Genomic DNA, 27,887 nt, shown 5'->3' on the forward strand with positions numbered 1-27,887 from the left:
TTCATTCATCTAGTTTCAATCAGTATCTTGCTCCAAATATATATGAATCTTATATGCCCTTGTTGTCTCACACAAAACTAAAAACTCAAACAAATCTTCAAATCTCATTCAACTTGCTTGAACGACGCTTCAACTGTATGTTTTCAGGGTTTTCATTCAATTCTAGATTTTAATTTATTTTCATGAATTATCGAGTCCTTAGAATATGGAGATTTTAAGATAAATTTATATTAGAACCGGAAAAGAGAAAAAAAAACTATAAAAACCCAATAATTCTCGCGCTTCAACGACGCTTCCAATCCAGAAGCTTGCGCTTCCGCAACACTTCCAAAATCTTCTTTTTCGGAACCGCACTTCCACCGCGCTTCCGGACGCTTCCGCTTTTGATTTCGATTCCGAAGCAGGAATCGGACCTCCAGTGAAGCTTCCGTGCATCGTAGGTTAAGAGTGAGGAAATGATGAGCAAGAAGAGTTCCTCATGGTCCTCAGATGCATAAAGTCTAACTATAGAATCGACCACAGGTTTACGGGCATTGGTTCACATTCTTCATATCTTTTTTCTTTTCACATTTTAATGGAGATTACAAATTTATCTACAAACGTTTCTTTTCCATGAATATTATTATATCTACAAGCAAATTTGAGAAACAGTACATTCTTAGCTGGGCACATATTTATTTGAACTGCATCTTGCACTGTGCAAGCTTCTGGTGCAATAACCTGCATAAACTGTTACAGTCTTTTGACATATTATGCAGTCTTCTTATGTAACATGGGATCAGAAATGACTTGGGGCTCAAAATCTGGCTTCAGATAACGGTCAAGCAGATCGGCATAGAGCTCATAACGAGCAGTCATTCGGAATCCCCATTTGTCTTTAATCTGCCTACAGAGGTTGAGGTCCATGTCTGATATCAACAACCCATCACGATGGTGTGATAGAGAAGGGGTGCACGAGGAGTCTGGGGCAGAAAAATAACTTGACCCATAGAAATGCCCAAAGTCTGAATGTTGCGGCTTGCCATCACCAGACGTAAATGGATTTGGGAAAACCTCTGTCCCGATACGATTGATTGATCCAACAAAGTAACTATTTGCAATTGCAGCATTGCGAGCCTACAAAACAAAACCGTTCAATGTTGTGTAACTTATGTCAACTGACAACTGGGAGTAGTACAAAGAATACCTCATCCGGCACTTAAACAAAATAAATTTATCTTTAGTTCTTTACACAGCCTAAAAACATTGATTCTGACCGGAAAAAAAAATCACCTAGGACCATGCTGCAACAGCATATATAAAACAGATGTTGTATATTCACCCATTTCATTAAGTTTAAGCACAAGGAAAATTAAGAAACCAAGTGGGCCTTTTTTTAAGAAGGAAAAGGACATCTTCCCTAGAGTGTTGTGATAAACTTTAGATTAGCTACTAATAATGATATTTCTTATCCATTGATGCCGTACCTATTGTGCATTTAATTTTGTAGGATTTTATAGTAGAGTCATTTGATTAAAATTATATCTGGAAAACAGGAGCAAGTTCATTTTTCAAGAGATTGATTTGCAGGTCAAAGTACTCACAGATGTTTGTTTGTTTAGTCAATTACAGTATTTGATCTTTAAAAGAAAAAACAGAGAATAATATCCATTTCCCTGCGCATCTGTACCCCCTTCCCCCCTTTCTTTTTTTGGCTTGTCAAATGTTAAAGCCAAAAAAAAAAACAGAAAAATGACCAAAAACGTTACTGCTATAATCATAAACTTTTTGATGTAGGTCCATACCATAGCGATAGCGAGTGTATGCAAACTTTAGGTATAGTTGCTGCAGAAATAACCTTAATGGTAACATATTAAAAGTCGATTGCATGATAGTGATAATGAATTGAAAGCTAGCACAAAGCAAAGATTTTTTATTTTTTATTTTTTTAAATGTCAAAGCAAAGCAAAGCAGCAATCCATGGAAAGAAGGCGATGATAAGAAGATAACCTCAATGGGCCACATTGGTTCACTGAGTTCACCAACAGTGGCAGAAGGGTTGAAGACAATCTCTGCACCATTCAAGCCAAATGCCAACCAATTCAAAGGATGATGTCTTCCATAACATATATTTACTGCAATTTTTCCATAAGCAGTCTCAAACACTGGATGCCCAGTATTTCCTTCCATATAATAGGTACTCTCGTTGAAGTCCCCAACTCTTGGTATATGATTCTGTCCACTATCATTGGTCAATACACCTTCAACAGAAACGTATGCAACAGGAGATATACCAATTTATTTACCTTTCGATGCTTGCCAATTATGTTGCCATGATTTCCAATTATTACTGCAGTGTTCCAGAGAGTCTCTCCATGATTGACATCCCTCTCAAGAATTGGACTTATGATGACCATGTTATATTTCCTTGCGAGAGCCTGCAGAAATTGTGTTGATTCCCCATCTACAGGCTCTGCAAATTCACACCACCTCTTCTCCCGGGTACAAAAGGCAAACGGCATTGTCCATGCTTCCTAGAAGAGACATTTACATAGATTTGCTTAAATTTTCAGATGCCAAGTAAAAAGTTATTAAAATGAGGGCCTTGGCATACTGGCAAACCTGCAAGCATAAAATGTTTACTCCTGAAACACCTGCAGCATCGATTATTGGCTTTAATTTCGCAAAGATGGCCCTTTTCTGGTCCTGAAAGTGCACAGTCGTTGGAACAGCTATAGAGTTTTGAATGAGACCAACCCTGACCATTCGAGGTTCCCTTAACAACTCGTTGTCCGCATGAAAGCAGAAAGCCTGAAAGAGTATACAGATCAACAATGCATAACACAGCAGGAGGAAACATTGATGTATGGACCGACTGTGGGAATTACGTGCAGATATTAAAAGTCAATTACATAAACAGGTAAATGAAACCAAAGGGGAACAAAGAATCTCAACAAGCTAAACGGAAACAAAGCATACTCTGTTGTGATGGGACCTTGGGACTAATTAAAGCAGCAATGTATTGCAGGAGCAAAAAAAAAAAAAAAAAAAAAAAAAAACTTCAATTCTGTACGAACATTTTTTGTTTTAGCTAAAGGTAAAACGTTAAAACCTTTCAATTGATAATATGGAGTGAAGCAAATTTGGGGGATATGAATCAGATCTATTTGCTTGCATTGCCAAAAAACACTTAGAAGTTAGAAGGAATACTCATCTTTCTGGAAAGTGGAAACTCCTAATACACTGAAGAAAAGGTAAAGCTCTAAGTCCTTAAAGAGATAAGGTATGTCATGGCCCAGAAGAAAGAACAACTTGCTAATTAGCTGAACAGAAGTACTACGAGAGGTGAGCTGGGATTGAACTTTCTCATTTGGATTGCATAAGACTTGGAGAGTTGGAGACCGTATGGTTTGAACTGGGATTGAACTTTCTCATTTGGATTGCATAAGACCTTTATTAAAGACTACAAACCACCAAAAATACAGTTTAAACACAAACACATGTACGGGCAGAACTATTCAAATTTGTTAAGCTATTAAACAGCTGGTTTCCAGTAGTTATGCAAGAACATTATAATAATGGTCCCACATTCTCATGTACTCTTTTAATTCTCTCCAAGGATCCACCCAAATGATCTTGAAGACATCCATTACAGCATATATGCAAAATATGACAAGACCAGTACCTTCCTTAGCCCCACAAAACAATATCCACAAGACAACACATTCAGGCTGATTTCCTCAACTCAGATTAGACTCCCCCTTTCTTCCATGGAGCCAACCAAATGTTGTAAAAACGAATGATTCACACTCCTTAGGAAGACAAACAGGTCTTCTCCACTATACCATGTCACAAATAATTATTTCTTCACATAAGCAATACTGCAGGTTAGCCCCTTACCTTAGAAAGTACTTTAGCTTTCTATATTTTCCGTCTAATGCTCAAGATAGGTTTAAAAGAGATCCTCCCACACAACTCCAGTAACCACCTTATTTGCGTGGCCTGGAACTCTGGATTTAACCGAGCACCTTACCCTCTAACTCGGGAAATACGGACATAAGTAACCCTTCAGGGATCGTCTAAGTTTCAAACCTGAAGGAGTTAATGAAATGAACAAAGGAGTTACCACACCTAAACCCTAATGAAAATTTGATAATGTGATAATCTATACACAGCAAAATCTAATGGCAAAAAATTCTCCAATAGTCCATCTCTCTTGCCAAACTTTACCACTGCCAATTACCAACCAGAAAGCAGCCTTTAGCAGAAAAGGATTCGTGCCTTGCCATGTATTTCCAAGGACTTCGGCTAAGGTTCCGAATTAAAAACATGGGAATAGCACCAATTTGCTTACAGCCCATTTTTACTTCTATTGACCACATATCATAGAGTATCGCATTTCTCTTGAAATATCCAATCACTTCCAAGCAACCCTCTTTCTTTTTTCGATAAATCTCCCCATCCAAAAGTACAATGTAATTTGAACTTTAATTGAGAATTGGAGAAACAACTACCCCCTTTATATGTGAGCTCAGTGACCAAATAGTTGTATCTATGTAGTTTTGACTAGAGATTGGAAGATGATGGGCGAGCTTGTATTCTTATAGACACTAAACACTGAATGCCACACACATTAAAATGTGCTAACAGGGACCTCCCTGTCAAAATTCCATTGATTTTGAACTGTTGGTATGAGCATGGTAATGCAGGTCATTATGCAACAGTTAAGTAATTGATTACCTGGAGGTCAAAGTCATGTTCTGACGAGAGTGCTTTCGCAGATTCTGGAACAGAATTTGTTTCTAGTGCCTTCCCACAATTCAAACCTAGGAGAATGCGGTTGACTTCCTGAAAAGTAGTAATTTGTACCATCAACAAGTGACAGAACATATTTGTGAGCAATGATAAAGTCTCATGTCCGAACGACTTCATTTAATATTGCAAGAACTTCTCCGTTTTTCTTTTTGTTGGTTACAAAGAAGGCCTAAAAGGCCCAAGCAAAGAATAAAAAAAGAAGCACGAAATTCAAGACAACTAAAACCAGCATGACGAAAATTCATTTCAGAAAAGAAACACGAAAATGAGGTGAACATTTCACTGTTTCAGATACCCTTTCAAATGACAATTTCAACATTGCAGACATTGCTGTAAATCCAAATGCCAAATAAATTCAACGAACCACTAAGAAGGAGAGAATGACTGAGAACAATTTTCTGAGAGTTGCTGTAGGATTATAAATTGCATTGTTAATCTATTCTGCTGCTTATACAGATTGAGGGTTTGCAATGTCCACTAGGCAACCTAGCTCTTAATGCTCTTTCACGACACTTTTTGACACCGTTGGACAAGCTTAAAGAATTGATGATGCGACGACAACACCTGTTGTGCTTAGTTTCCAAGCTGATATTTGCAGTTGGACAAAATAGATTATATTTGGCAAAAAGCGAGCACGAAAAAAGGCTTCAACTTCATGGTCTGATTGAAAAAAAAAAAACCCAACTTTTTCAAAATTGTATGCTTCTTTGAACTGATCATCTTGCTTGCTATAAAAAAAACTCTGGAATTCAGGGAGTAGTTTGAATGTGATCCTATTCACTTAAACTGCTGTTCTGTCAGCCCAGTAGACTCATTCAAGGAATGAAACATGGAAAAGACAAAGCTTTATATGAATTATATAATCAGGTAGTTCAAATAGTAAGCTAGATTCTAAATTGAACATGTGAGTTGGATTCAGATTTATAGATATGCTAAGGGTAATATAAGAATTGACAATGGAAAACCAAGAAAATGAGAAAGATGGGAAACACCTGGAAGAGATGGGGTTTGAGATTGGCGCGGAGGAGGTGGTGGAGAGAGTCGTAGCCACAGACGGAGCCGTCACTGCAGGCCTTGCTTGATTCTTCCACTTTCTGCCCCCCATTCTTGTCTTCCATCTCTCTTCTTCTTCTTCTTCTTCTTCTTCTTCCTCTCGGCGTTTGGTCCACTTGAGACTTGAAACAGAGATTCAAAAGTCTCGCTGGGAATAAAAGAGAGAGCACCTGATAAAATACAGTAGAGGACAAAAAAATACATTGTTGGGTCTTGTGAGGATCTCTTTTAGCATTCCTCATTTGTATCAGCCCATGTGGCCCAGTCTTGTAGCCCAAACCTGTTGGTAGTAGTAAGTTCCAGTAGAACAGCTGTCCCTGCGGGTGAAGCTAGCTATATGTATGCAAACCCTCCTCTGTAGCATAAATTCTTCCGTGCGCACCACCTGTCATATACTCATCCAATAATAAAATCGACACGTGTCTCACCATAATTCTCATTTCTTCATCTTTTTTCCCTTTTCTTCCCGGATTAACTTCACCTTCTCCCAATTCGTCGCCGTCCGCCATTACGACTCCACCCTCCGGCAACCAGGTCGGCTTCATGGCTGCCACTTTCGCCGTGAAGTCTTTCCATGTCTCCGATCCCAACCTCGCCGCTACTGTCCAGGGCCCTATGATCTCCCCCGAGCTCGGCAACGGGCTTAGCCGAATGGAGGTGGGATAAAGTTAACACGTGTCGATTTGTTATTGGATGGGTATATGACAGGTGGTGCAGTTAGCGTACAAAAGAATTTCTCCCCTTGTAGGCATCCATCTTTTAAAATGAATTGAATCTAGTTGTTATTTCCCTTTGCTTTTGTCCTCTCCATTCTTCACCCATCATCTAGTATCTAGAGCCTGGTTCCGATGCCAAGGAATTCACATATCCCTCCCTCCCAACCCATGCTTTTAGGTACGGTTCTTTCTCTGCTCTCCACCACCGTTCCACCGGGGACCCCTCACAGCCCACCGGCCTCTGGCCCGAAAATGGGTAACCAGCTCGAAGTTCTGCAAGACTAGCAAGAGCACCTGCAACTTATCGTACACGGTCACAAAAAGAAAACCTATTTAGCAAAGCACCGGTCAATGGAGTTTCAATATGTCACAACCCCAAAATTTCGAGTATGAAACTCAAATTTGTACTCATGAAAAACTCTAAAACAATCTCAATAAAATCGAAATCAGTTTAAGGTCACAGAGGATCATTACTGAGTTCAAAATATAACTCAGTCTAATCGATTATTACAAACCAAATTTATAATTCAACATTATATCAAATGGAAATGTAAAATCCTCACAAATCCTCACCACAAGATAAAATAAAAACAACTTCAAGGTCTTCGAAGTTGTCCGTCGATTCCGCTAATCCACACCTGCGGAATTATCCCCTACACCATCGAATAGGTGCATCGGGATTGTAAACACAAACCCAGTAAGCTTTGTAACTCGTATAAGTAAAACAACAATATAACTCGCATAACAATATATACGAAACTCCACAAAACATCAATCATAAATGCACTCATGAGTCATTAGATGGCCCATCTAGTTGTCTAATAAAATGAAAATGTATGTGTTCATGAGAAATTGGGCAACACCTCTATTTACCCGAATGCATTTATAATACGGGTACTCATGAGCGCTGGTACACCTCTGTCACCCCTCATGATAGTACGCCACCGACATTGGGCAACCACCTGCTACCCAATATCCAAAATATGGGTACTCATAAGCCGATAACCCATATGTTACCTCTTATGTAGTACCCCGACAGACAGACTAGAGCTCTAACTGTATCATAACTTTTGCCCGGCCAAAGGCTAAGTTCCGACATGCCAACACGTCTGAAGACTGGTCCGAAGACAGAAAAACACGTCCGAAGACATTAACACGTCTGAAGACAAAAAAAACACGTCCGAAGACAAAAACGTTTTTACAAAACTCAATGTTAAAACCACGTACAATAATCATCACATTATATTGTACAATCGAATCAACATGCTCAATATATATATCTCAACACCAAAATGAACTTATTCACAACAGAAATTACGACAGTATATAATATAGCAAACCATATATGTACATATTTACCATTTATATTTTATACACATACACAATCCACCATATCAAATACATATCATAGTTCATTCTTTAAACTTTAGCATATTCCTGAATCTCCGCAAGGGTAGATTCGTCATTTTGAGATTTTACTCACCTTATAATCCTGAGCGAAATTTCCACCATTCTAAAAGATAAGAAGTGAATATAGAATCGTTACGTAAAACCTTAAATGTCGACATAGTAATAATATTTTATTGTTCAGCAATTTCTGGTTTTTACCAAATTAATGTTCACGTATTACTATTCATGTATTTACTATTCATGTTTTACTGTACAAATACATATTAATCACGTATTTATGTATGAGTACATACTGTTTACGTATTTATGTACGTATATATACTATTCAATCGTAAAATACTGTCTCAGTAAATAATAATTACGATTTACCCTTCTAAAATTACTTTTACATTTACTGTACGTAATTTACATTTATAATTACCGTACGTAAAATAAATTCACATTTACCGTGCGTAAATCACTTTTACATTTACAGTACGTAAAAATAAATTTTTACAAAATTACTGTTTTTTAATTCACTGTTCACGCGCCACCTTCGACGACCGCGCGTGGGGCCCACACGCTGATTCTAAAACCGGCCCGTAGCACAGCACCGCCGCCCCAAATCCTCTCCTCTCCTTCCCCTCTTCTCCTCCACGGCCTCCTGCCACCTCCTACCTACCTTACGCACCCACACGCACCGCCTAAGGCGGCGGTATTCCACCCTCCTCCTCCTTCTCCGATCTCTAATTAAAACAATCACAACAAGCCAAATAATCATCCTAAGCTAAACCTCAACTCGATTTGACCTTGGAGACGTCGGATTTGTCGCCGGAGAAGCTTGAGAGGCCGGCGTTGTCGATTTGAGCAGAGGCGAGGGCGTGCGGCGAATCGAGGTTCAAACCTTGTCGTTGATGGCTCTAGAGGTGAAGAGAGGTGGAGGCGAGCTTGCCTCGAGCACACCGTTGGCGGAGGAACACGGCAGAGGAAAACGCAGAAGCTTTGGCGACGTCGCACGGCTTCACGGCGGCGAGGCAAGGTGCGGTGAGCTCGAGGGTTGTTGAGGTGGGTCGTGCGGTGCTTTTGGGCGAGGCGGTGAGAGCCACGGCGGCCCAGGGACAAAGATCTTTAGCGGCGAAATTTCTGAGGGAGAGAGAAAGAGAAATCGGGGAGACAGAATGAGGGAGGCGGGGGGGGGGGGGGTGAGGGTTTCCGAAAACCCTAACTCCATAAAATTCCCTTTTATACCCCTTTCTAAATCGGAAACTAACTTCCATCGTTAATAAGTTTCACGTACGACGTCCGATTATAACGCATGACATGTCCACGAACTCGTATCGACGGATCTACAACTTTCGTGAATGAAGCTTTCACAAACAAGCGACAGAGTAAAATTCGATTCTCACGTCGCGAAAACGTAACGTTTTTCTAATTCACATTCCGATATCGGTTCCGTTTTTGATTTCCGACATCGCAAAGCGAAACAAACATTTTTAATGAATTTCACAAACTTTATAAATTTAAAAACAATCCAATAATTGTTCCGAAAAATCGGGTTATTACACAATATGTCAACTCTTTTTTTATTGACCGTAGGTACGAACGTTCAAACCATGTCCACAACGGACGAAATTTTTACGAGGTCCCTAATATATATATATATATATATATATACCGATCACATCTTCTGGTGTCGATCGACCATATTTCGAACTAGAGTTGGTGATCACCTAAGTGTCATAACTTTTATATTAGGTTTAGAATAAAACTATCGTATTATGAAGTGACTATATGAAGGAAACTTCTCAGGATCGATCGACAGTGGCCAATGTGATCGGTATATATATTTAGTGACCCTATAAAAATTTCATCCAATTCAGACCTCGTTTGACCGTCGGAATTTTCGGTAAATCGAAAACACTACTAATATGCCCTAAGGGAGGATCTATTACAAATATGCGAACGCCAAAAACCGTTAATCTGAAATCACATAATTTTTGTTACTTATCATGCGTAGTCTCACTTATGAAATATATTTGGAAAAGTCCCGGTAAATGAAGTTTCAATATGTTAAAACGCCTCTTTTTTTAGTTGACTGTTGGTACCAACGATCAAACCATGTCCAAAAACTGACAAAATTTTTACGGGTTTCCTAAATATATATACCGATCACATCTACTTGTGTCGATCGACCATATTTCAAACTGGAGTTGTCGATCGCTGAAATGTCCACTAATATATTATAACCTTTATATTATGTTTACCCAATCTTCGTTTCTACTTTAAGAATTGCACGACGCGTACTCTGTTACTTTTCATTTCAATCATGCAGTTGTTTTCTTTGGCCTGTATTTATTATGATGACACATTTTTCTCATGTCATACTTAAACTTTCATTTTATTTTATACCTTCCGCTTATTCGTATTTATTTAATAAATTGAGCTTCCTTTATTTTTAACCCAAATTTACTAGTATTTACTTATCCTATAGCCTTATAGTTGTAAGTTGGCACTGTCACTGTGTAGAATCCAGTATTGATTGATATTATCTTAAGACTACGGCGATTACTGCTGAATTTCGGGACTGGAAATGATCCTGGGGTGTGACATGATAGGCAAAAGTCAATCTTGCCACGCTCCACTCACAAGCTTTCTCGCCGCTACTTTGACCCCTTCACAATTTGATATATATTATTTTTGAGTTACTGTTCCCCGCACTGTAGCTAAACTCGGGTGAAATTATTGTTTTGCCCTCACTGGCGCGTTAATTACAGTCCTGCCATTCGACCAGGTATAAAAATCAGTGGCCATCGCCACGCGTCAGATTTTATACTCCGCGCTCGATCACGAACCTTCTATACCGATCTGGATTCCTTTCTCAACCCCAAATTTTCTATCAGTGTAATGGGTCTGCTACTCGCTGTGCTCTGTTGAAGAGCTTTTCTGGTTGCGAAAACGAAAACAGCGAGAATGGCGGCTTTTGAAGGTAACTGATATCGGGTTATTCCCCGATTGTGTTTTGGGTTTCCAGTTGATAATCTATTTTTTTTTTTTTTTTGGATTTGAATCTTGATCCTACATTTCGTCTATCTGCAGTTAATTGGATGTAATTGGAATGTGGAGGAGGTCTGACTGATTTATTTGTTTTTAACGCAGAAGTTGGCTGATGTGGTTGAATAGTTGGTCGAAGTTATCTGCGTTTGGTTTGGATTGGATTTGGAGAATGCACTGTTTGTTCCTTTTGGTAATATTTCCTCTTACTTTCATTTGCCTCTATTAATTCGTTAGAAGTATGATTTGTCTATGCTGTCATATGAGTTTTGTTGGTTTGTTGTTTTAACTTTTCGTTCTTTCTTTACCTTTTGGATTGAAATAGTAATAAAACTTAATTGAATTAGGTAAATTAAATTTAGCAAACCTGGATTAGATTACGTGTCTATGTGTACATAATGAGGAGAGGAAGTGTAAGTTGAATAGATCATTATATATGGTTGAAGAGTTTATCCATATATCCTTGCACTGAACGCATCACTATCATAACTACAGGTATTGTTGGTGAAATGGGTTTTAAAATTAGGCCTATTGGGGTACTTATCTTTATGTTTCATCATTGTTTTTCGTTTTATGTTGTTGATGCAAGTCATATTTGGGACCTCTTGCTCTTTGTAATTAGAGCAAAGTCAATAGACCACTAAGTGACCAGTATATGATCATTATCACAAAAGCAGAAGTCCATTTACACAAAATAACAAAGTAATATCACAATGCCCTAATTTCCTAACAGTCTTCAATAGCTTAGAAAGTAATGAAATCATAGAGAGACCAACTGATGATCTAGCAGTGAATAAGGAGTCAGACTTACATTTAGAGTAAAGAAAGAACCCAATACCTTTATATTATACTGTTCACATTAGTTGTTAGTTGTTACTGAAGCCCGGAACTCTGTTTATGGCCTAGGATGTTTGTTGTTCTTATATGGTACAGATATACAGAGAGCACATGTGAATTATGAAGATGCATATTATATATATATAACCAAACTATTAGAATAACAGTAGAGATAGAGAAAAGAACTTAGTCTAGCTGTGCCATTATATCCATCTTTTGGTTGGTTTTATTCAGTTTCATTTCATTAGATTTTCCATCACCGGAAGTATAGCTCTTTAATTTTGCAAAATATTGCTTCAAGTATTTCACATGTTATTTTACATTGTCACCGCATGATAAAATTTTCTTAGCAATGTAACGAATACTGAATGAAAAGTTTTGACTTCTACCATCGTGATAATTGGTCTCATTAGCAACTTAATTGGCAGAACAGATTCATGATTTTGCATTCATGTCACTCATGAGTTGGATATGACAAAATAATTCAATCAACGCCTAAAATTTCTACTTTGAAAACATCATAACTTCGGGTATTTTTAGATCCAATATTGTAGTTCAGTAAGCTATATTATTGACGCTTATAGTGTTTGTGTCTGTCCAAATTGGTTTTATTTGAAATATTTAAAGATGTATAATGCACCAAATTACTGAAAAGAACACAATAGAAAAAAAACTATTTTTAATGTATCAGTGATTATTTTAATTCAGTGGACAGAGAAAATGATTGATTATGGGATATTGTATGGTGGTTTTCAAAGTTACGGGTTTGCTCTTACTTGGTGTGGGCTCTTCCCATTTGGACAGTTCATCTACACACTGGAATACCAGAATATTTGAAAAAAGAGGCAGAGAGGGAGATAAAGAAGTTGCAATGTGCATGTAGGTGCATGTCTGATACTAGATACGGTAAAAGTTTTTTTTTCAACTACTTGAGCTTCATTTTCATCATATGTTCATACGAATTATAAATTCCATTTACATTTCAGATTTTACTAATTAAAGTACTGCTCTGTAATGAAGTAAACTACTACTCTGTAATATAAATGTGATACGTAATGTTATTGCTTCAAATAGGGACATTCTTCTATTGTTGTGGAAACAAAGTTCACTCCCTATTTAATCGTCAAAATAACAATATATAAGAGGTGCAGGTGAATTTTTGAAATCTTATTATTTGTGAGTGTAATCGGGATCTTCTCGATATTATTCCTTGAAAATTAGTTAATTGTAATTTCGAATTTTGAACCAGCAAAAACAGGTCTGTTGATGTTTTTACCACAAAAACCAGGGAATTTAGCAGTCATTGGTCCATAACTTGATCCACTCGACTGGGATACTTAGTAGCACAAGCATCCTCTTTTACTCTTGCGGTTCTTTGCAAGCTTTCAATGTTGTTACCTACTTTGTTCCTTTAATTACTTTCATTTTGGTGCAATGACTTACCAGACATTAGCTTATATCTTTTCATCTTCTTTGCTACATCTCAATTATAAGTATCTGTGAAATTGTTTGAAGAAAAGTGTGGACAAAACAACTTTTTTGGGCAGACTCCAGAAGAAATTGGAGCTCCTAACTTCTGTAACAAGATAATGCTTATATATATATATATATATAGAGGCAACTGCATATATAGTTGGCTGTAAATTAGGATATACTCTTTTTTGGACAAGGAAGTCATATCAGATTAGCTGCTTTCGGAATTACATAATTAAGATCACCTGCTTTTCCTTTTTGTGCATATAAATCTGAACATTGCTGACTTTATGCCCTCTTTTTGGTTAGGACTTTCCCTCTGTTTCTAATGTTTTGGCTTACATATTGTAATGCAATGTAATAATACCACCTAAAAGATTTATTGAAACCGCAGCAAAGCGCGGGCAACTTTCTAGTCTTATTGATTAATAAGAAAATTACTAGTTTAATGGCCAGCAAGCAACCATACACTGAAATAATTATGTGTTAGTCCTTCTCAATCTTCTTCTACATCCTCTTCTGTTCATGCTCCGATCTTAATTAGTCTCAGATAGTGATTTTAAAAGTCCTTAATTAGTCCTCACCAATCTGTGCAAGAGGCAGAAGTATCACTTGCTAGTAGTTCAACTACTCCAATATTAATATAGGTAATAAACCAAGGGAGGTAGCTAACATTAAAACAAGATGAGCCTAGCTGGAGTGATGGAATAATAACTTATGAGGCCGAAGAAGATGATCAGACAAATTCGGAGAAAAAGTATGTGACATTTGCTACAAGGAGTTTATGCCGGCAGTTCATCTAGTAGCATCCAAATGATCCAGTGAAGATGAAGAAGAAGCAAGTGATAGGCCTACAAGAACATTCGCGAGTTAATTTGATCGATCTCAGTAAAATTCCTTCTGAAGAAAGCTACCTGGCTGATTATTATTATTATTATTATTATTGAGAAAAGTATCTGACTATCTGGCTGATTCTGTACGTGGAAGTTAAAGAAATTTTTTTGAAGTAACAAAGTGGCATGGCCACCTTACCGACCTTAGTGTGTTTCTAGACTTCTTCAAGTGTTTGTGTGCCATATAAACCAAATTAATTAATTATAACATATGCTCTCTAATATATAGTACGTAATAGAAATTGGAATCTTTACCGACTTAACAACGTACGTGGATACTTTCTATCTGCACGGTACCCTAATAAAGGATATATATGCGTCGAGTCACAATTTGTGATTGATACGTGAGAGGATAGAGTCATGACTCATGAGGAATATTCAGTGTGAATTTGAGAATTTGGTACAGATGAGCGTACAGCAAAACCTAGAATTTGTGTCGACCTGGGGACTGTTACTCTGAAAGGGAAGAGGAAAATAAAGAAGGGCCCCGTTAGAGTTGGGTACAGACTAACAGGTGAAGGTTTAATGCAGGAGGTGCATATATATATATATATATATATATATATATATATACATGTAGTGATGAAAAAAGAGAGAGAAAGAAGAGGGAATTTCAAAGTATAAGTTATAGCTTAACTAGTACAAGATCAGAGAAATGGAGGGAGAGAGCGGTGCGTCAGGTAGTAGTGGCAGCAAACCGAGAGTGAGGCCCGACCCTTTCTTGGTGCTGTGTCGCTGCTTCAGTGTCATCACTGCTTTCATAGCTCTTTTCTGTATCGTCGTCAACATCCTCTCCGCCATTGAATCCTTCAAGGACGGAGCTGATGTACTCTCTCTCTCTCTCTCTCTCTCTCTCTCTCGTTGCATATATATATATATATATATATATATATATTGATTGGTGATTGTTCATTATTGTAGATTTTCAATGGTATATTTCGGTGTTATGCTGTTCTCATGGCTATTCTTGTGATTGTGGCCGAGACCGAGTTGGAATTCATTACTAAATTCTGGAAGGTTCGTCGTTTAGGCCTTTGGCCAAATTAAATTTCTGACAATTTTTTTGTTATTGCTTCAAATGTTTTCCTTTTTTGTGATCCATTTTCAGTATTTAGTTCATTGTTTTCAGGTATTCGACTACTGGGTTAGTAGGGGCATGCTACAAATCTTGTAAGTCTCTTCAAATTGAAAGAAATTTCTTGTTTCTTCAATTTAATGTAGCCTTTTACCTGCACCTTTGTTCCAAAACTGAGAAGATACAAATCATGACATGAACACCAGACATAAGCCCGAGCATTAGAGTCATAGACTGTGTGTTCAAAGTTTATGCTTTTATTTTCAACCAAAAGTATATTATATATGGTTTCTGAACTTGTGATTCATCATACTAGTGTTGCCGTCATGACAAGAGCATTTGCTAATGAGGAGCTTATTCTTCTTCAGACCATAGCGAGCTATATGCTTCTTGCCTGTGGTGTGCTTTATGTGATTCTGGTAAGTTACTTGAATCAGGCAATTGTCCAGGCATGCTTGCGCGCATGTGTTCGTTAATGTTTATGCATATCTATGAAACTATTTAAGCCTTTCCGGATCCTGTTCTGTTCTGACCAATCTAATTGATGTATATTGCTGGTTTTCCTAATCAAGTCAATAATGCTTCGTCAACTGGTTTAGCATGTCTTCCATCAATCAAAATTAGCTCGACTTGGGTTTAGGACTTCATGATTACATAACTTGTACATTTGCCACATTTTGCCATTTTGGTTTATATTTTACTGAATTTAGTAGTATCTAATTTGTTTGACTTACTAGCTCATCAAATCATACCCGTAGTTACAGTTTTCCGCATTCCTTTTGGTCCCTTGAGTATATATTCTAACTAAACAGCTAATCTCTGGCATTCGATTATTCAAGGGAATTCTATGTATTGGCTGCCTCAAACGTTATCGCCAGAAGAAAGAAATTTCAAGGGATCAAGCAGTTAAGGATCGTGAGGTAGCTTTATTGTCAGCAGATACCCAAATCTATATATATTGTACTTATAAAACTGTGTGAATCCTAAATTTATATCTTGGAAGTTTAATTTTATCACTTGTTTACATGAAAAATCACAGGAATTAGAGCGGCGAAAGGAAGAACTTGAATACTCGCTTGTTGAGGACAGAACTTAACACAAGAACCCTAGGCAAGAAAACCTGCACATGAACCTTTTCAATCAATTTATTTCGTATGTTCTTGTCCTGTCATTGTTTGATTCTCCTTGTAAGTTCAGAATGACGTCGCAGATATATATGTTTCGTTAATGCTGGAAACTCATACAAATATAGTTCTTGATGCAGCTCCTTCAGCTATATTCTATTGATTTTTACAAGTATAATGCTAACCAAATAGAGAGATAGCCAACACTAATTAAGTAATTAGGGATTTTTTATGATCTTGTCATGAGATTTTTGCTAAAATAGACAGCTTTCACCCTCTTAGAAAATTATTGAGTAGATTTTATTCTGAAGAGTTTGAATGATCTTAATGCCATGACACAAGTCAAACAGACGTAGACTCTCTAGAGTCTCGAGGTTCAAGCTTTTACCATACTTTCTCTAGATGGAGAACAAATTCGATGAAGATCAAGGTGATCAAAGTAGGAGGCACCATAAATTACAAAAGAGTAGTAGGGATCATGTTTTTGGGATATATGGCAAGAGATTCGAGACCAGAAATGAATTCACAAATCAACAAGCTCTGTCCACCATCTTCATTGTTAAACAAAGAATTCAGTGTCAGCCAATTGCACATATAGGTATTTATGAAGTACCACATCATCTTTTCATGTGAGTAATTCCAACCTGAGTGCTTCGAATGCGTAAACATCAAGCTTTTTGTGCATACCAAACCATTTTCTAAGTACTCTATTGTTCGAACAATGTGATCCATATTCGTCAAGGAAAAGTGACCATCACTCGCAATATTGGTCTGAAGTTAGTGCGAAAAAGAATGCTGCCCCTCTTTATATCGTTGCGGACATAAGGATGAGCGGTGAATCTGTGTAGATAATCAAAACTCTGAGGCAACATCCAACATAAATGCACTCTCTGTGTAGATAACTTCATTGTCATTAAAGTTAATTCAATTATTTAGTGGTATATTAACTTCATACTCATATAAGATACAAATGAGCATCATTAAAGAATTCGTGAGAGATGAATCATATTACAGTGGCTCATTGTGTCAAGCAAATTAATTTCTTTGCACACATTCCCATATTCATTTTCTTGACCGCAGCCAAAGATTACACATTGGGGTCACAACATCATCATCACTTGGCACAACAAAGATGTTGTCAACAACTCAACAAGAAAGCTCCTTGATATGCTTGTTCACCTCTGTCCTCCCCTTGATACAATAGAGACTAGAGAGACAAACGTTATATGTGTAACAGAAGTAAAAAATTGTGGATACAACTACCAGGCGACGCACTACATATAAAAGATGATCGGGACAAACGAAATACAAACAAATAAGCATTGGAATACATGTAGAACACATTAGTAGGAGTATTCTACAAATGTCTCTTGGCAAAAGCATAAAGTAATAATGCAATATATTTGCTTATTATGAGGCTATTATTTGGGATGTGTTACATGTACTCAAATAATGCGTTTTTGCAATAGTTTTGGAACCCCTAAAAAAAACATTTTTACGATTCTATTTAGTCTCTAGCTCAATTTTTTTGAATTACAAAAACAACTCAAATACAACCAATTTGTTGCGAGTAACACACATACAACCTCCCATTTACAAATGCACACACAACCTCTCATTTACAAATAAGAGACCGATGTAGTACACCGAATGGAACAACACCTTCAGACTCATCGAAACACATGCTGCGTAGACAAATTTTAACCCAAAAACATTACAAATGTTGTAAAAATTATAATTTTGCTCCAAATAGTTTCACATAGAATTTAGAAGCCACATGGAGGAAGAAGAAGGTTTGTGTTTGGACTTTCAAATTTCCAAAACAAGAAAGGTCTCACAGAGAAGGAGAAGCAAAAAAAGGAAAGTGGCAGAAACTTCAAGCACCTGATGCTGTTTCACTATTAACCGTGGACGTCATTTGTGAATTGTGAATAGAGAAAAGACAGATGATTCTGAGATCGGCATCATCGACCTCTACATATTCTCAACTTGGGTTTCTCCGTCTTTGTGGGAGACCGACAACCGTTTCTTCTATCTCCCTACCCAACTCAACCAACCTCCCCTCCTCCTCTTTAAAAACTCCAATCTCAATCTCTCTCTTTCTATGTCTCTCATCACCCATTTCCTCCTCTAATCTCTTCCATGGCAGTTCTGGCTCCGAGCTCCTCCTCTTACCACATTCAGTCCATCTCATCCGCAGTAAGTTCCTTCATTTCCTTGAGAGCATTTCATCCATTTCACACTGAGACTCTGACCAACTTTTGCTCCAACGTACAGATCTTTGGTTCTAAGCTCCAATCAGGGGAAATTCAGCAGACCCGTCTCAGGTTATTCACTAATTCCAAGTAAGTTTGATGTGATTTCCCACCTTCTGCTCTGCTTCAGTTACTCTATGTCGTGTTTGTTTCAACATTAGTTCACCAAAACGACTTTACTTGTAATTTCGATGCTTCTGACTCGAATCGAGATTCACAACGTATTAAAGACTGTAGATTTCTTTGTTCAGAGTTCAGACAGTTGTTTTCACTCTACTCAGCTGAAAATTCAGGGCCTTCTCCTTTTATTAGTGAGATCAATATGATGGGATTAAATAGAGGGGTCTTCCATTAAGTTGTCACAGAGTTCTGATTTTCCTTGTTTCATGGTTTAAATATAGGAGATCTTTACAGTTAAGGTTACAGGCTACATGCAACCTCTGGATTGATCCTAAGAGATAAGCATGTCCTTATTAATGTTTGAATCGCATCTAAGTATTTGCTTAACTGAGATTTGAATCATTATTATTGGGTGTTGAAATGTGTTTTTTATGCTCTATATGCACCAGTTATCCGGGTTTGACCATAAAGGCTTCCGCAGAGTCCTTAGGCCTGACCCAAAAAATGAAAAGCAACAAACTGGAGAGAGTAGTGGAAACCGAGGATGGGAGCGAGTTGTTTGAAGATATGAAACACCGGTTTCTTAGCTTCAAAAAGAACAAATATTTGTGAGTGGTCAAGTCTTAACTCTTAAGTCAATACTTGATGTTAGTTCAACCATTCTGATTTCTTATTTGACTTTCATTTTTCATAGGGAAAACTTGGAACACTATCAAAATCTTGCAAAGGGTCAGTCACCAAAGGTAGTATTCTATATTTGTCAGAAATTGACCGATCAAGTATATCTTCAGATAGTTGCATTTGCTGTTTGCTTCATTCTCATTTTGAGGAATAGGGAGAATATGCATGTCTACTGATGGTTTCTGGAACAGTTCTTGGTGATTGGTTGTGCAGACTCTAGGGTCTGTCCCTCAACGATTCTCGGATTCCAGCCAGGAGAAGCGTTTATGGTGCGCAACATTGCAAATTTGGTACCACCCTTTGAGGTAAGCTTGACATACTGCCACAGAAAGTTGAAGACTCACCGTTGACAGGAGATATCATGCTTCAGATATATTTCTCTTTTAACTCTCGTCTTTTCCTTTGTTTTTTGCAGAGTGGACCCTCGGAAACAAATGCTGCACTAGAGTTTTCTGTAAATACTCTTGAAGTAAGTATGCCCTCGTTTCTTTCCAGGGCTAGACGTGTTTACTCTATTAATTACACATAATCTGCTTAATGTTGTTAGCAGGAAACATTTAGGCAATTGCATATTCATATTTATGCACTATTATGGGGTTATTTAGTAAAAAATTAAATATTTGAAAGTGAGAGAGGAAATGACCTATATACAGAACTACTTCATATGTTTTAGATTTATATTTATAAAGAGCTTATATATGATGCACTAGAATACTGGACTTTTGCAATTAGAGTATCTAAGTTTATCTGTATCAAGAAAGTTCAGTATTCAGATTTTGTATGATTCTTTTTCAATAGTAAAATTTAAATCAGATGCAACCCCGCCGGTCTATGCAATCCTTATTCAAATTTTCATAAATTTGAGCTATTTTATAGGTCAAAAACATATTGGTTGTTGGTCATAGCTGTTGTGGAGGCATTCGTGCGCTTATGAGTATGAATGATGAAGTAGACAAAAGGTTAAGTATATTTGTTCAGTTTACATGTTGTGGATTATGATTGTCCTTTGCAATATTTTCATATATCAAGCTAAGTCTCTCACTTCCTAAATTCATTTTATCAGTAGCTTTATCCAAAGTTGGGTTGTCAATGGGAAGGATGCAAGGTCGTGGACAAAGGCTGCCGCCTCCAAGCTCAGCTTTGACCAGCAATGCAAGCACTGTGAGAAGGTAACTAATGCTCTTATATTATGCAATTACAAATGTTTGCCGTGGTCTAGGTTTCCATTACACAACAAACGCCAATTTCTAACTTTTTTTTGCTTCATTGGTATGTGCTTTTTTACTGAAGTGATGTTATCATAGTGTTGCTATCTTCAATGTTCAACACATTTTGATTTGGTTATGTCTCCCGAAACTTCAACCCGAATATGTTCAATGATTTAGTTCTCTTCTTGAAAATATTGGGATTTCAAATGAGTGACAAATGAGCATTTTGATCTTTTTTCTAAGACTGTCTTTCTTGTTTATTTCTTTATTGAACTTTTTTCCTTTCTTGTGGACTTCCTGTCCACTTGTAAGTATAATGGTTTTGTTTATTTGATAAATAAAACTACGAAAAGAAAAAGAAGATGTATAACGGATGTTATTTTCCAGGAATCAGTTAACCGTTCATTGTTAAACCTACTCACTTATCCTTGGATTGAAGAAAAGGTGAAGAAAGGCATTGTCTCTGTACATGGTGGTTATTATGATTTTGTTGATTGTACATTTGAGAAATGGACACTTGATTACAAGGAAGACAATTTGAAAGAGAAACATGGCAGAATCTCTGTTAAAAATCAATTACGTTGGAGCTGAAATTTCTGTCCTGTTTTCTGAGTTTTTCCTCATATACTATTCTTAAAGACCTGTGTAATGTGACTATTAATGTAATAAGATTGTTGCAATAATATTGTATTCAATTACTCTGTCGTTTAATGGAAACTTTCCTGGCTTGCGCATGTCTTTTGTGAATGCAACAGGACTGCTGATGCTTTGGCTTAGTGTAGCATTAGTCATGAGCTTGGTCTGCTCATGTCTCGAAAACTTTTCTTGATGATTCTGGTGCTGTGTCTACAGCCAGAAGCACTGGAGCTTGCTTTAGTACATGGTTGCATATTTGTCTTTGGTAAGAATCCTTTCTATTTCATCGGACTCGGATCCTCTCCTGAGCAAGGGAAGGACCTGAGCTACCTGAGCTTTGCACTACAAATCGCCAAGTGTCCAATGAATCTAATGGTTGCTATCTAATATTGTATTTTTTGTTTTTACACCCTAATCCAACGGTGGATGTAGCTAGGACATACGAGCACTATCTTCCCTCTCTTCTTCTTCTGCTGAATCAACTGAGTCCTCCATTTGCAATTCTATGTCCATTATTCTAACTGAACCCCTCTCTCTATTCGATACAAATTTCATACAAGTTTGATAAAAACCCGATCAAAGAAACTAAATTTCGGGAACAACCACAGAATATACATGCTTAATTGATTTGGGTCGATTGATGGTGCCATACCCATTACTCCTGCGAAAATTTGTGAGGAGCCGATCTCAGGCAATTGGTACCATACCCACTACCCATTGATCAAAACATACGGGATCAACCCAATGATTAAGCTCTCTAGTGATCAATTAGGAGGTGAGAACTACTATGGTGAACAAAAACGTACATGAAGGTGTTTAATCAAGATGTCGAGATCTAGAACTTTCTGGTGTGAAGTAAATTTGAGACAGAGGGGTGTGTTTGGGGAGGGGGGGAGTCAGAGACGTTTTGAGAGTTGAGAAGGTGCAGTAGGGGGAGGTCGGAGCGGGAAGACTCATGCAGCTGCTTCTCTTTACAGAGAGCAGAACTGAGTGAAGGAATAGAACAATGAGAGAAAAAATAGTTCAAGGACAAAACTAAAAAAATTTCAGAGCGTTAGTTGTGAGAACTGACACGTGTTTTTTCATCTCTATAAAACTCAGGTCCATTGCTTGCTCAGGAGAGGAGGATCCTTGTCCTATTTCATCATACATACATGGCATACAATATAGCGTCTTTGGACACAGTTGGCCACTCTTGGTTTCTACCCAGACAAAAGTTCGGATCCTCATAGAAGCAGACTTTGCTTTGTATTTTAATACCTTTTCTCATCTGCTACTTCCTTTATTTTTGGGATAATGCGGCAAATATGTACATATTGGTGAGTAGTATTTGGTACTGTACACAAGATTGGAGAGTCAAATTTACAAGGCTCTCATATTGGTGAGATGGAAGACCTGCTTAGGAGGTCAATGCTACACTGGAGGCTGTTATGGATGAGCCAAGATGTCAACAGCCAGCCTCCATGACAGAATTTCACGGCTAGATCATAGGTTTCCAATTTCGAGTGCATTTTGGAAGCTCAAGAATTGGAGAAAGATATACTAATTGGTCCACAAGCTAATATACTCCCTATACATAGAGAAAAGACTAACCATTTTCCCCAAATGTTTACTCCATATTTATGAGGTAAGGACCTGCATTCGCATTGATTTGATTAATGCAGGTGGTTCTGAAAATGTCAAACATGACTTTATAAAGGCCTTGACAAAGCTGTTTGTGCTGCATTAGGACCATTGAGAGTAACCAACTTTTGATTAGCATGGCAAAGTGAAAACTCCATAAGAGACGAGATGACAAAGGCTAGAGAGCTATACTAAGCCAGAAAGGCTCGTCTATTATACCATCTCATACTACATAATGAGAGCATACCAGTTGATCGTTCATATATGAAACTATGGAAGCAGCAATTGCTGCAGAATGTGAGCAAAAAAGTGTGGAAGCATAGGTATTGTATTGCCGTGATCGCAGTCTTACCGAGGAAGACCTTCAATAATTTTCTAGATGTTGATAATGTTGATCAGGTGGTGATCAAAGAATTAAAGGTATTGTGCAATGAATGCAGATCTAACATTTTAGCATACAACATGAATTATGGAGGAGCTGAAGAAAATGTGTCCACAGATTGTGACACGACTAACATCCATATATCTGGGGTTGACACGAAGGAGAACTTCATTTTTAAGATACTTGAGGCCGACCAAATCTGTGATTTAAAATTCAAATGTGAGAAGTGGTGGGCGGATTGAAGCTTTCCCTCATTCTCTCCAAACAATTCCCGATATCAAGATGTCTTAAATCTGCCTATGATCATATTGAGTTCCCATATCTTCCTGATGAAACTCCCTTGATGCAACCATTTTATTTTGTTTGATTGGGGATTGTTTATGGAGATTGGGCAAACACAAACATCAGATACTTTGGAAGGAATTCAAAGCGTTGCAAAACCAATCTAATATTCGGGTTTAAAGGAAGTACAGAGACTTTTTCTGGCGTCAAAGGGCTAATTTGAGTAATTTCATTGTGGAATCGATAATCTCTCACAGCCAAAAGATCATGTAGAAGAAGCCCATATTCCGACTGCCACTGGAAGCTTGGATCATTGCTTAAGATCTCCCAAATATGGTTGAAAAGACTTTTAACCACTGGTAACAGTGGCAATATACTACCTGATATGATGATAAAACAGACTATAGGTGCCCCAAGCATATGCATGTACTGAGATGCTATGACATAAGCTTTAACAGAATCGTAGGTATAAAATCTCAAAATAAGACATAATAAATAACGAAGCTCGAGTGTTTAGAAATTATGTTTTGTTGTTTTGTATTTCCATGAAAGAAATTCCTAACCCCAAGAAAATCAAGTAGGTCCATCTCATTCACTAGGTAGAACCTTCTTCACCAAGAAGCAGGATCACACTTAATAAACATTCAAACATATCCACTAGTATGATAATATGATTAACACTTGACAACAAAATAGGGACAACAGTCTATCTTATGAACACTTTACAAATGTTAAATTACTTGACTTGGTGCTGCATTTTTCGACTCTATATACTAGCTGAAAACTTACCATCCTCCGCTCGTTGCACAACTACCCTCAAGGTCTTTGCAACTACATATTTCGGCAATCCGCACTTGCTTGAGGATACCTCCAGTGAAGCACACTTAATCAACATAGTGATTAAGAAAGGCCATGTGTCAGCTGCAATAACAGTAAAACATTCTAAATTATTCCCTAATAGGCTAATAGTATATAAAAATTGTGTTCAATCAATCTAGAATAAGCAAAATTCATCTTACAGTGAGCAATTTCATCTTGTTTGAGCTTGGCAGTTTTCTGTGCAACATATTTACAGAAATCATTTGACCTTTCTCCATCAAACCATGTATTAAGCAACTTAATCCCTTCCTATAAATACAGTAAAAAACTGAGATTAAGCTTCTCTGCAACAATTTCAGATTAAGCTTCAATTACTTAAATTTCAATTTCAATTGTTAAGGAAATCAAATTCAAACGGGAGAGAGAGGGAAGGAAATTACTTCTCTAGTCTTGGATTTATCGGATGAGAGCTTCGCAACAATCTCTTAGATGTCACGAGACTTGACCATCGCCGCCAACCGTTGCTGTCACTAGGGTTCCTTTGTCTGCCAGAGAAAATGGTGGGAGGTTGAGTGGGAATTGTCGACTGGGATTATATTATAAATCTGGAATTAAGCATACAAATCGCAGCTAAAAATTGCGAATCACTTAAGACATACCAACAAAGGCAAGCTAAAATTTGGAAATATTTGTATGTTAGAACATGGATCCTGTAATGTAATGGTATCAAAATCGTACATTTCACAACCCTTTATAGTATTGGTAAACACTCATTCAATTGAGTCTTTAGCTTATAACTTCACTTTAGGAGCCTGATTGAAGCTGAATTTATACCATCTTGCATTTCATTTGATATTAATTTCTCAGAATTGGTTTTGGGTGTGTTCAGGTACTGGATTAGCTGCTGTACATTTTTCAATATTTCGGTTGAGAACATTGCAGGCTAGAGAAAGTCTTTGACGGCAGCTTCTATTAGAGAAATCTGGATAATTGGTTTTGTATTCGTGCTTCTGTTATCTCAAAATCTTCTAATTGAATTCTAAGTTTCTAATGCTTACCTTTGTATTTAGTTCTATCATTCTGGAACACATAGAAAATAACTTCCTCTCAAACCTCAGTTATAACAGAAATTGAAGAACTACAGTATTGAATCTTCTTGACACATTGGCATCATGCCAGATATTTATTCACATCAAATGAACTTCCAACTCCATACAATCCCATTTATTCAAAAAACAAAAACAAAAAAACAAAATATCATACATACGTACACATAAATATACACACATTCTCACATTCCCATTAGTTATAATTCATTCAACGTCTCTAAGAGGTTTTAGTAAACCATCATCAATTAGATTTTGTTCAAAACTATGTATGATATTCCTCTATCAGTATCTAATACATGCGACCAGAAGAAGAATATACCTGCTGAAAAGTCTCACCTTCAAGTCATATAACCTCCCAAAAGCTCCAACCTGTATTAAACAGACACAAAAACCCCTTGATTAATCATAATGAACATAACACAAGAAGATTTAGAAACCAAAACCATAATGATTTCCAGATGCACAAACACAATAACATACAGAACTCCAACTTGACTCAAAAATTAGCCAAAAACTGAATCGGAAGATATCACCACCATTCAAAAACCCAAGTCTCACAAACAACCCAATCATACTAATAATAATAATTTAAATTCACTACGAAAAATGAAATTCAAATTCAAATTTAAAAATATATAAAATAAAGACTCGTCATCTGGAGCTGCACTTTGATCTCCCTAAATCTAAGTCGTGGTCATTAACATGTCATCAGTACACACGGAGATTTCTCGGTTCGCAATTTCCGATGGTAAAGATGAGAATTAGGGAGAGCATGCTGGAAACTTAACTTGGAGATTTCAAAAGATGAGGAGGCGCAGACGGCAGTACACACGGAGCGGGCGGGGGTTGATCGGTTTAACCCGGTCTGATTTTTCGTAGGAAGATTGAAATGGTGGTGGAGAGAAAACGAGAGAGAGAGATGAAGCGGTTTGGGAGTTCAGGGTTTTAGGCTCCTGGAAATGCCACGGTTTAGAAGACCGGTCGAGTCGTGAATAAGTAATAAAGTAGGGGTAAAAACGTCATTAAAAAGTTGACTGAAAAATATAATATTGTTATGTGAGAATTATTATTTTATCATTGCGTGTCTTAACACTGTTAAGTTTCCTATTAGAGATAGATTTGCATCTCTGTAATATATTAGGACTCGAATCCTATGTGATTGTGGTTTTGTAATGCGTATATGTTATTTCATCACGCATCACGTTATCACGCACTTTGTCCTAAAACCCTGAACTTTTAGAGCCGTATAAATCCTTTTTTCCCTCGTCAGCCGCACTTGTCTCCGGCCTTCGACAACTTTCCCGTCGACGCTCCTCGTCGGTGACCCCCCTGCTCGCAGTTCCGCCTATCGCTCCCTGCAGCCCCCTGCCGTATCTGCCCGCAACCCCTGCAGACCCCCACAGGGCCTCCTCCTAATTCGCCCCGCAAAATCGACTTTTTGCCCCGTAAGAACCCGCATCCAAGCATTCAAGATTGCTCGTCCAACATATAACACAAGCAACGCGAAATTAACAAGCAAAGTCTTTGCTCAAGAGACGCTAGTCTCGTCTTCTCCATACCTACAAAGGTAATTTTTCATTAACGTCCCCGCTTTTGAACGTATAGATATATTATATCGGGCAATATTCGCCTTACGTCAATCTCCTGCCGTTCTTATACTGCGGATAAGGCCAAACAAGGGAACTCGCCACTCTTCGGTCGATGTTTTTCATGTGACGATCTTGGGAGAGTCACGATTTTTTTTGAAAAGGAAGTTAATCAATTTCGTATGGTTGCCTGAGTGAACCGCTGTTTTGGGTGCGATCGTGAGTATCGTTGTTTGCATCGATTTTTCTTGTGACCATATATGTCACCCCTTCTAATTCCTATTATACTTGAATCTAATCGAATTGTATTCGTTTTGTAGATGTCATCGCCATCACGACCGGAATTTGGCCTTCTTGATCTAGAAGGCAAAGAATATCACCGATGAGTTTCTGACATGGAGCTCGATTTCGAGAGCTGAGGGATCCAAGGCATGTTTACTGACCCTCCTGCTAATTTCCCACCTATGACCAAGACTCAAGCTCTCATCTTCATGAGACGTCACATCCATGCAACTCTCAAGAGGCAATACTTGAACGTAAAAGATCCTAAAGAACTATGAGAAAAACTTCGCTTGCGGTACAACAACATCTGTTTGCTGGACTATAAGAGAGTGGATGACTTCAATCAGGATATGATATGCTTGCAATCTGATCTTGGCACTATTGTTGTCATCAAGACCGACTATATCTTCTCAATAAGACATTGGACACGTTTCCAATCAACTATGAGGTTTAAGCACATACGTACCGCACTCATGTAGACGAATGGAAGATCCGGACT

At 37.6% G+C, this 27,887-nt stretch overlaps 3 protein-coding genes and 2 long non-coding RNA genes across 12 annotated transcripts; 3 read left to right on the forward strand and 2 right to left on the reverse strand.

Annotated features, from left to right (window-relative positions):
- Nucleotides 1-529: 529 nt before the first annotated feature.
- On the reverse strand, nt 530-5,941 carry LOC126802296 (beta-ureidopropionase). The gene is made up of 6 exons (XM_050529906.1): nt 5,787-5,941; nt 4,720-4,827; nt 2,602-2,790; nt 2,286-2,513; nt 1,990-2,214; nt 530-1,116 (listed from the first exon to the last, which is right to left on the reverse strand). Exons 1-6 carry the CDS (start codon nt 5,910-5,912, stop codon nt 751-753), a joined length of 1,242 nt encoding a protein of 413 aa, XP_050385863.1. The 5' UTR covers nt 5,913-5,941; the 3' UTR covers nt 530-750.
- Nucleotides 5,942-10,797: 4,856 nt separating this feature from the next.
- LOC126802696 (uncharacterized) lies at nt 10,798-13,435 on the forward strand. 2 transcript variants are annotated; one of them, XR_007673003.1, is made up of 4 exons: nt 10,798-10,938; nt 11,109-11,196; nt 12,645-12,985; nt 13,090-13,435. It is a non-coding gene; the product is annotated as an uncharacterized LOC126802696 (long non-coding RNA). The 2 variants fall into 2 exon arrangements; XR_007673002.1 differs by having other exon boundaries at nt 12,645-13,433.
- A 1,348-nt stretch (nt 13,436-14,783) lies between these two features.
- Nucleotides 14,784-16,568, forward strand: LOC126802097 (uncharacterized). The gene is made up of 6 exons (XM_050529645.1): nt 14,784-15,032; nt 15,128-15,223; nt 15,336-15,376; nt 15,598-15,700; nt 16,121-16,201; nt 16,321-16,568. Exons 1-6 carry the CDS (start codon nt 14,862-14,864, stop codon nt 16,375-16,377), a joined length of 549 nt encoding a protein of 182 aa, XP_050385602.1. The 5' UTR covers nt 14,784-14,861; the 3' UTR covers nt 16,378-16,568.
- A 1,683-nt stretch (nt 16,569-18,251) lies between these two features.
- LOC126802096 (beta carbonic anhydrase 5, chloroplastic-like) lies at nt 18,252-21,403 on the forward strand. Of its 6 annotated transcripts, none has more exons than XM_050529640.1 (10): nt 18,252-18,604; nt 18,683-18,750; nt 19,062-19,118; nt 19,227-19,388; nt 19,475-19,523; nt 19,653-19,766; nt 19,877-19,930; nt 20,338-20,420; nt 20,528-20,630; nt 21,057-21,403. In XM_050529640.1, the coding sequence occupies exons 1-10, from the start codon at nt 18,548-18,550 to the stop codon at nt 21,258-21,260; spliced, it is 951 nt and encodes a 316-aa protein (XP_050385597.1). In that variant the 5' UTR covers nt 18,252-18,547; the 3' UTR covers nt 21,261-21,403. The 6 variants fall into 6 exon arrangements, with proteins under 6 accessions (XP_050385597.1, XP_050385596.1, XP_050385598.1 ...); XM_050529639.1 differs by having other exon boundaries at nt 18,271-18,604; nt 20,525-20,630; XM_050529641.1 differs by having other exon boundaries at nt 18,271-18,604; nt 18,683-18,732; nt 20,525-20,630.
- A 2,428-nt stretch (nt 21,404-23,831) lies between these two features.
- Nucleotides 23,832-26,434, reverse strand: LOC126803133 (uncharacterized). Of its 2 annotated transcripts, none has more exons than XR_007673062.1 (6): nt 26,309-26,434; nt 25,840-25,889; nt 24,852-24,956; nt 24,612-24,720; nt 24,378-24,534; nt 23,832-23,968 (listed from the first exon to the last, which is right to left on the reverse strand). It is a non-coding gene; the product is annotated as an uncharacterized LOC126803133 (long non-coding RNA). The 2 variants fall into 2 exon arrangements; XR_007673061.1 differs by having other exon boundaries at nt 24,378-24,513; nt 26,309-26,429.
- Between the last annotated feature and the right edge of the window lie 1,453 nt (nt 26,435-27,887).

The sequence above is a fragment of the Argentina anserina genome, chromosome 7 (genome assembly GCF_933775445.1).
Source record: "Argentina anserina chromosome 7, drPotAnse1.1, whole genome shotgun sequence".
Lineage (NCBI taxonomy): Eukaryota > Viridiplantae > Streptophyta > Magnoliopsida > Rosales > Rosaceae > Argentina > Argentina anserina.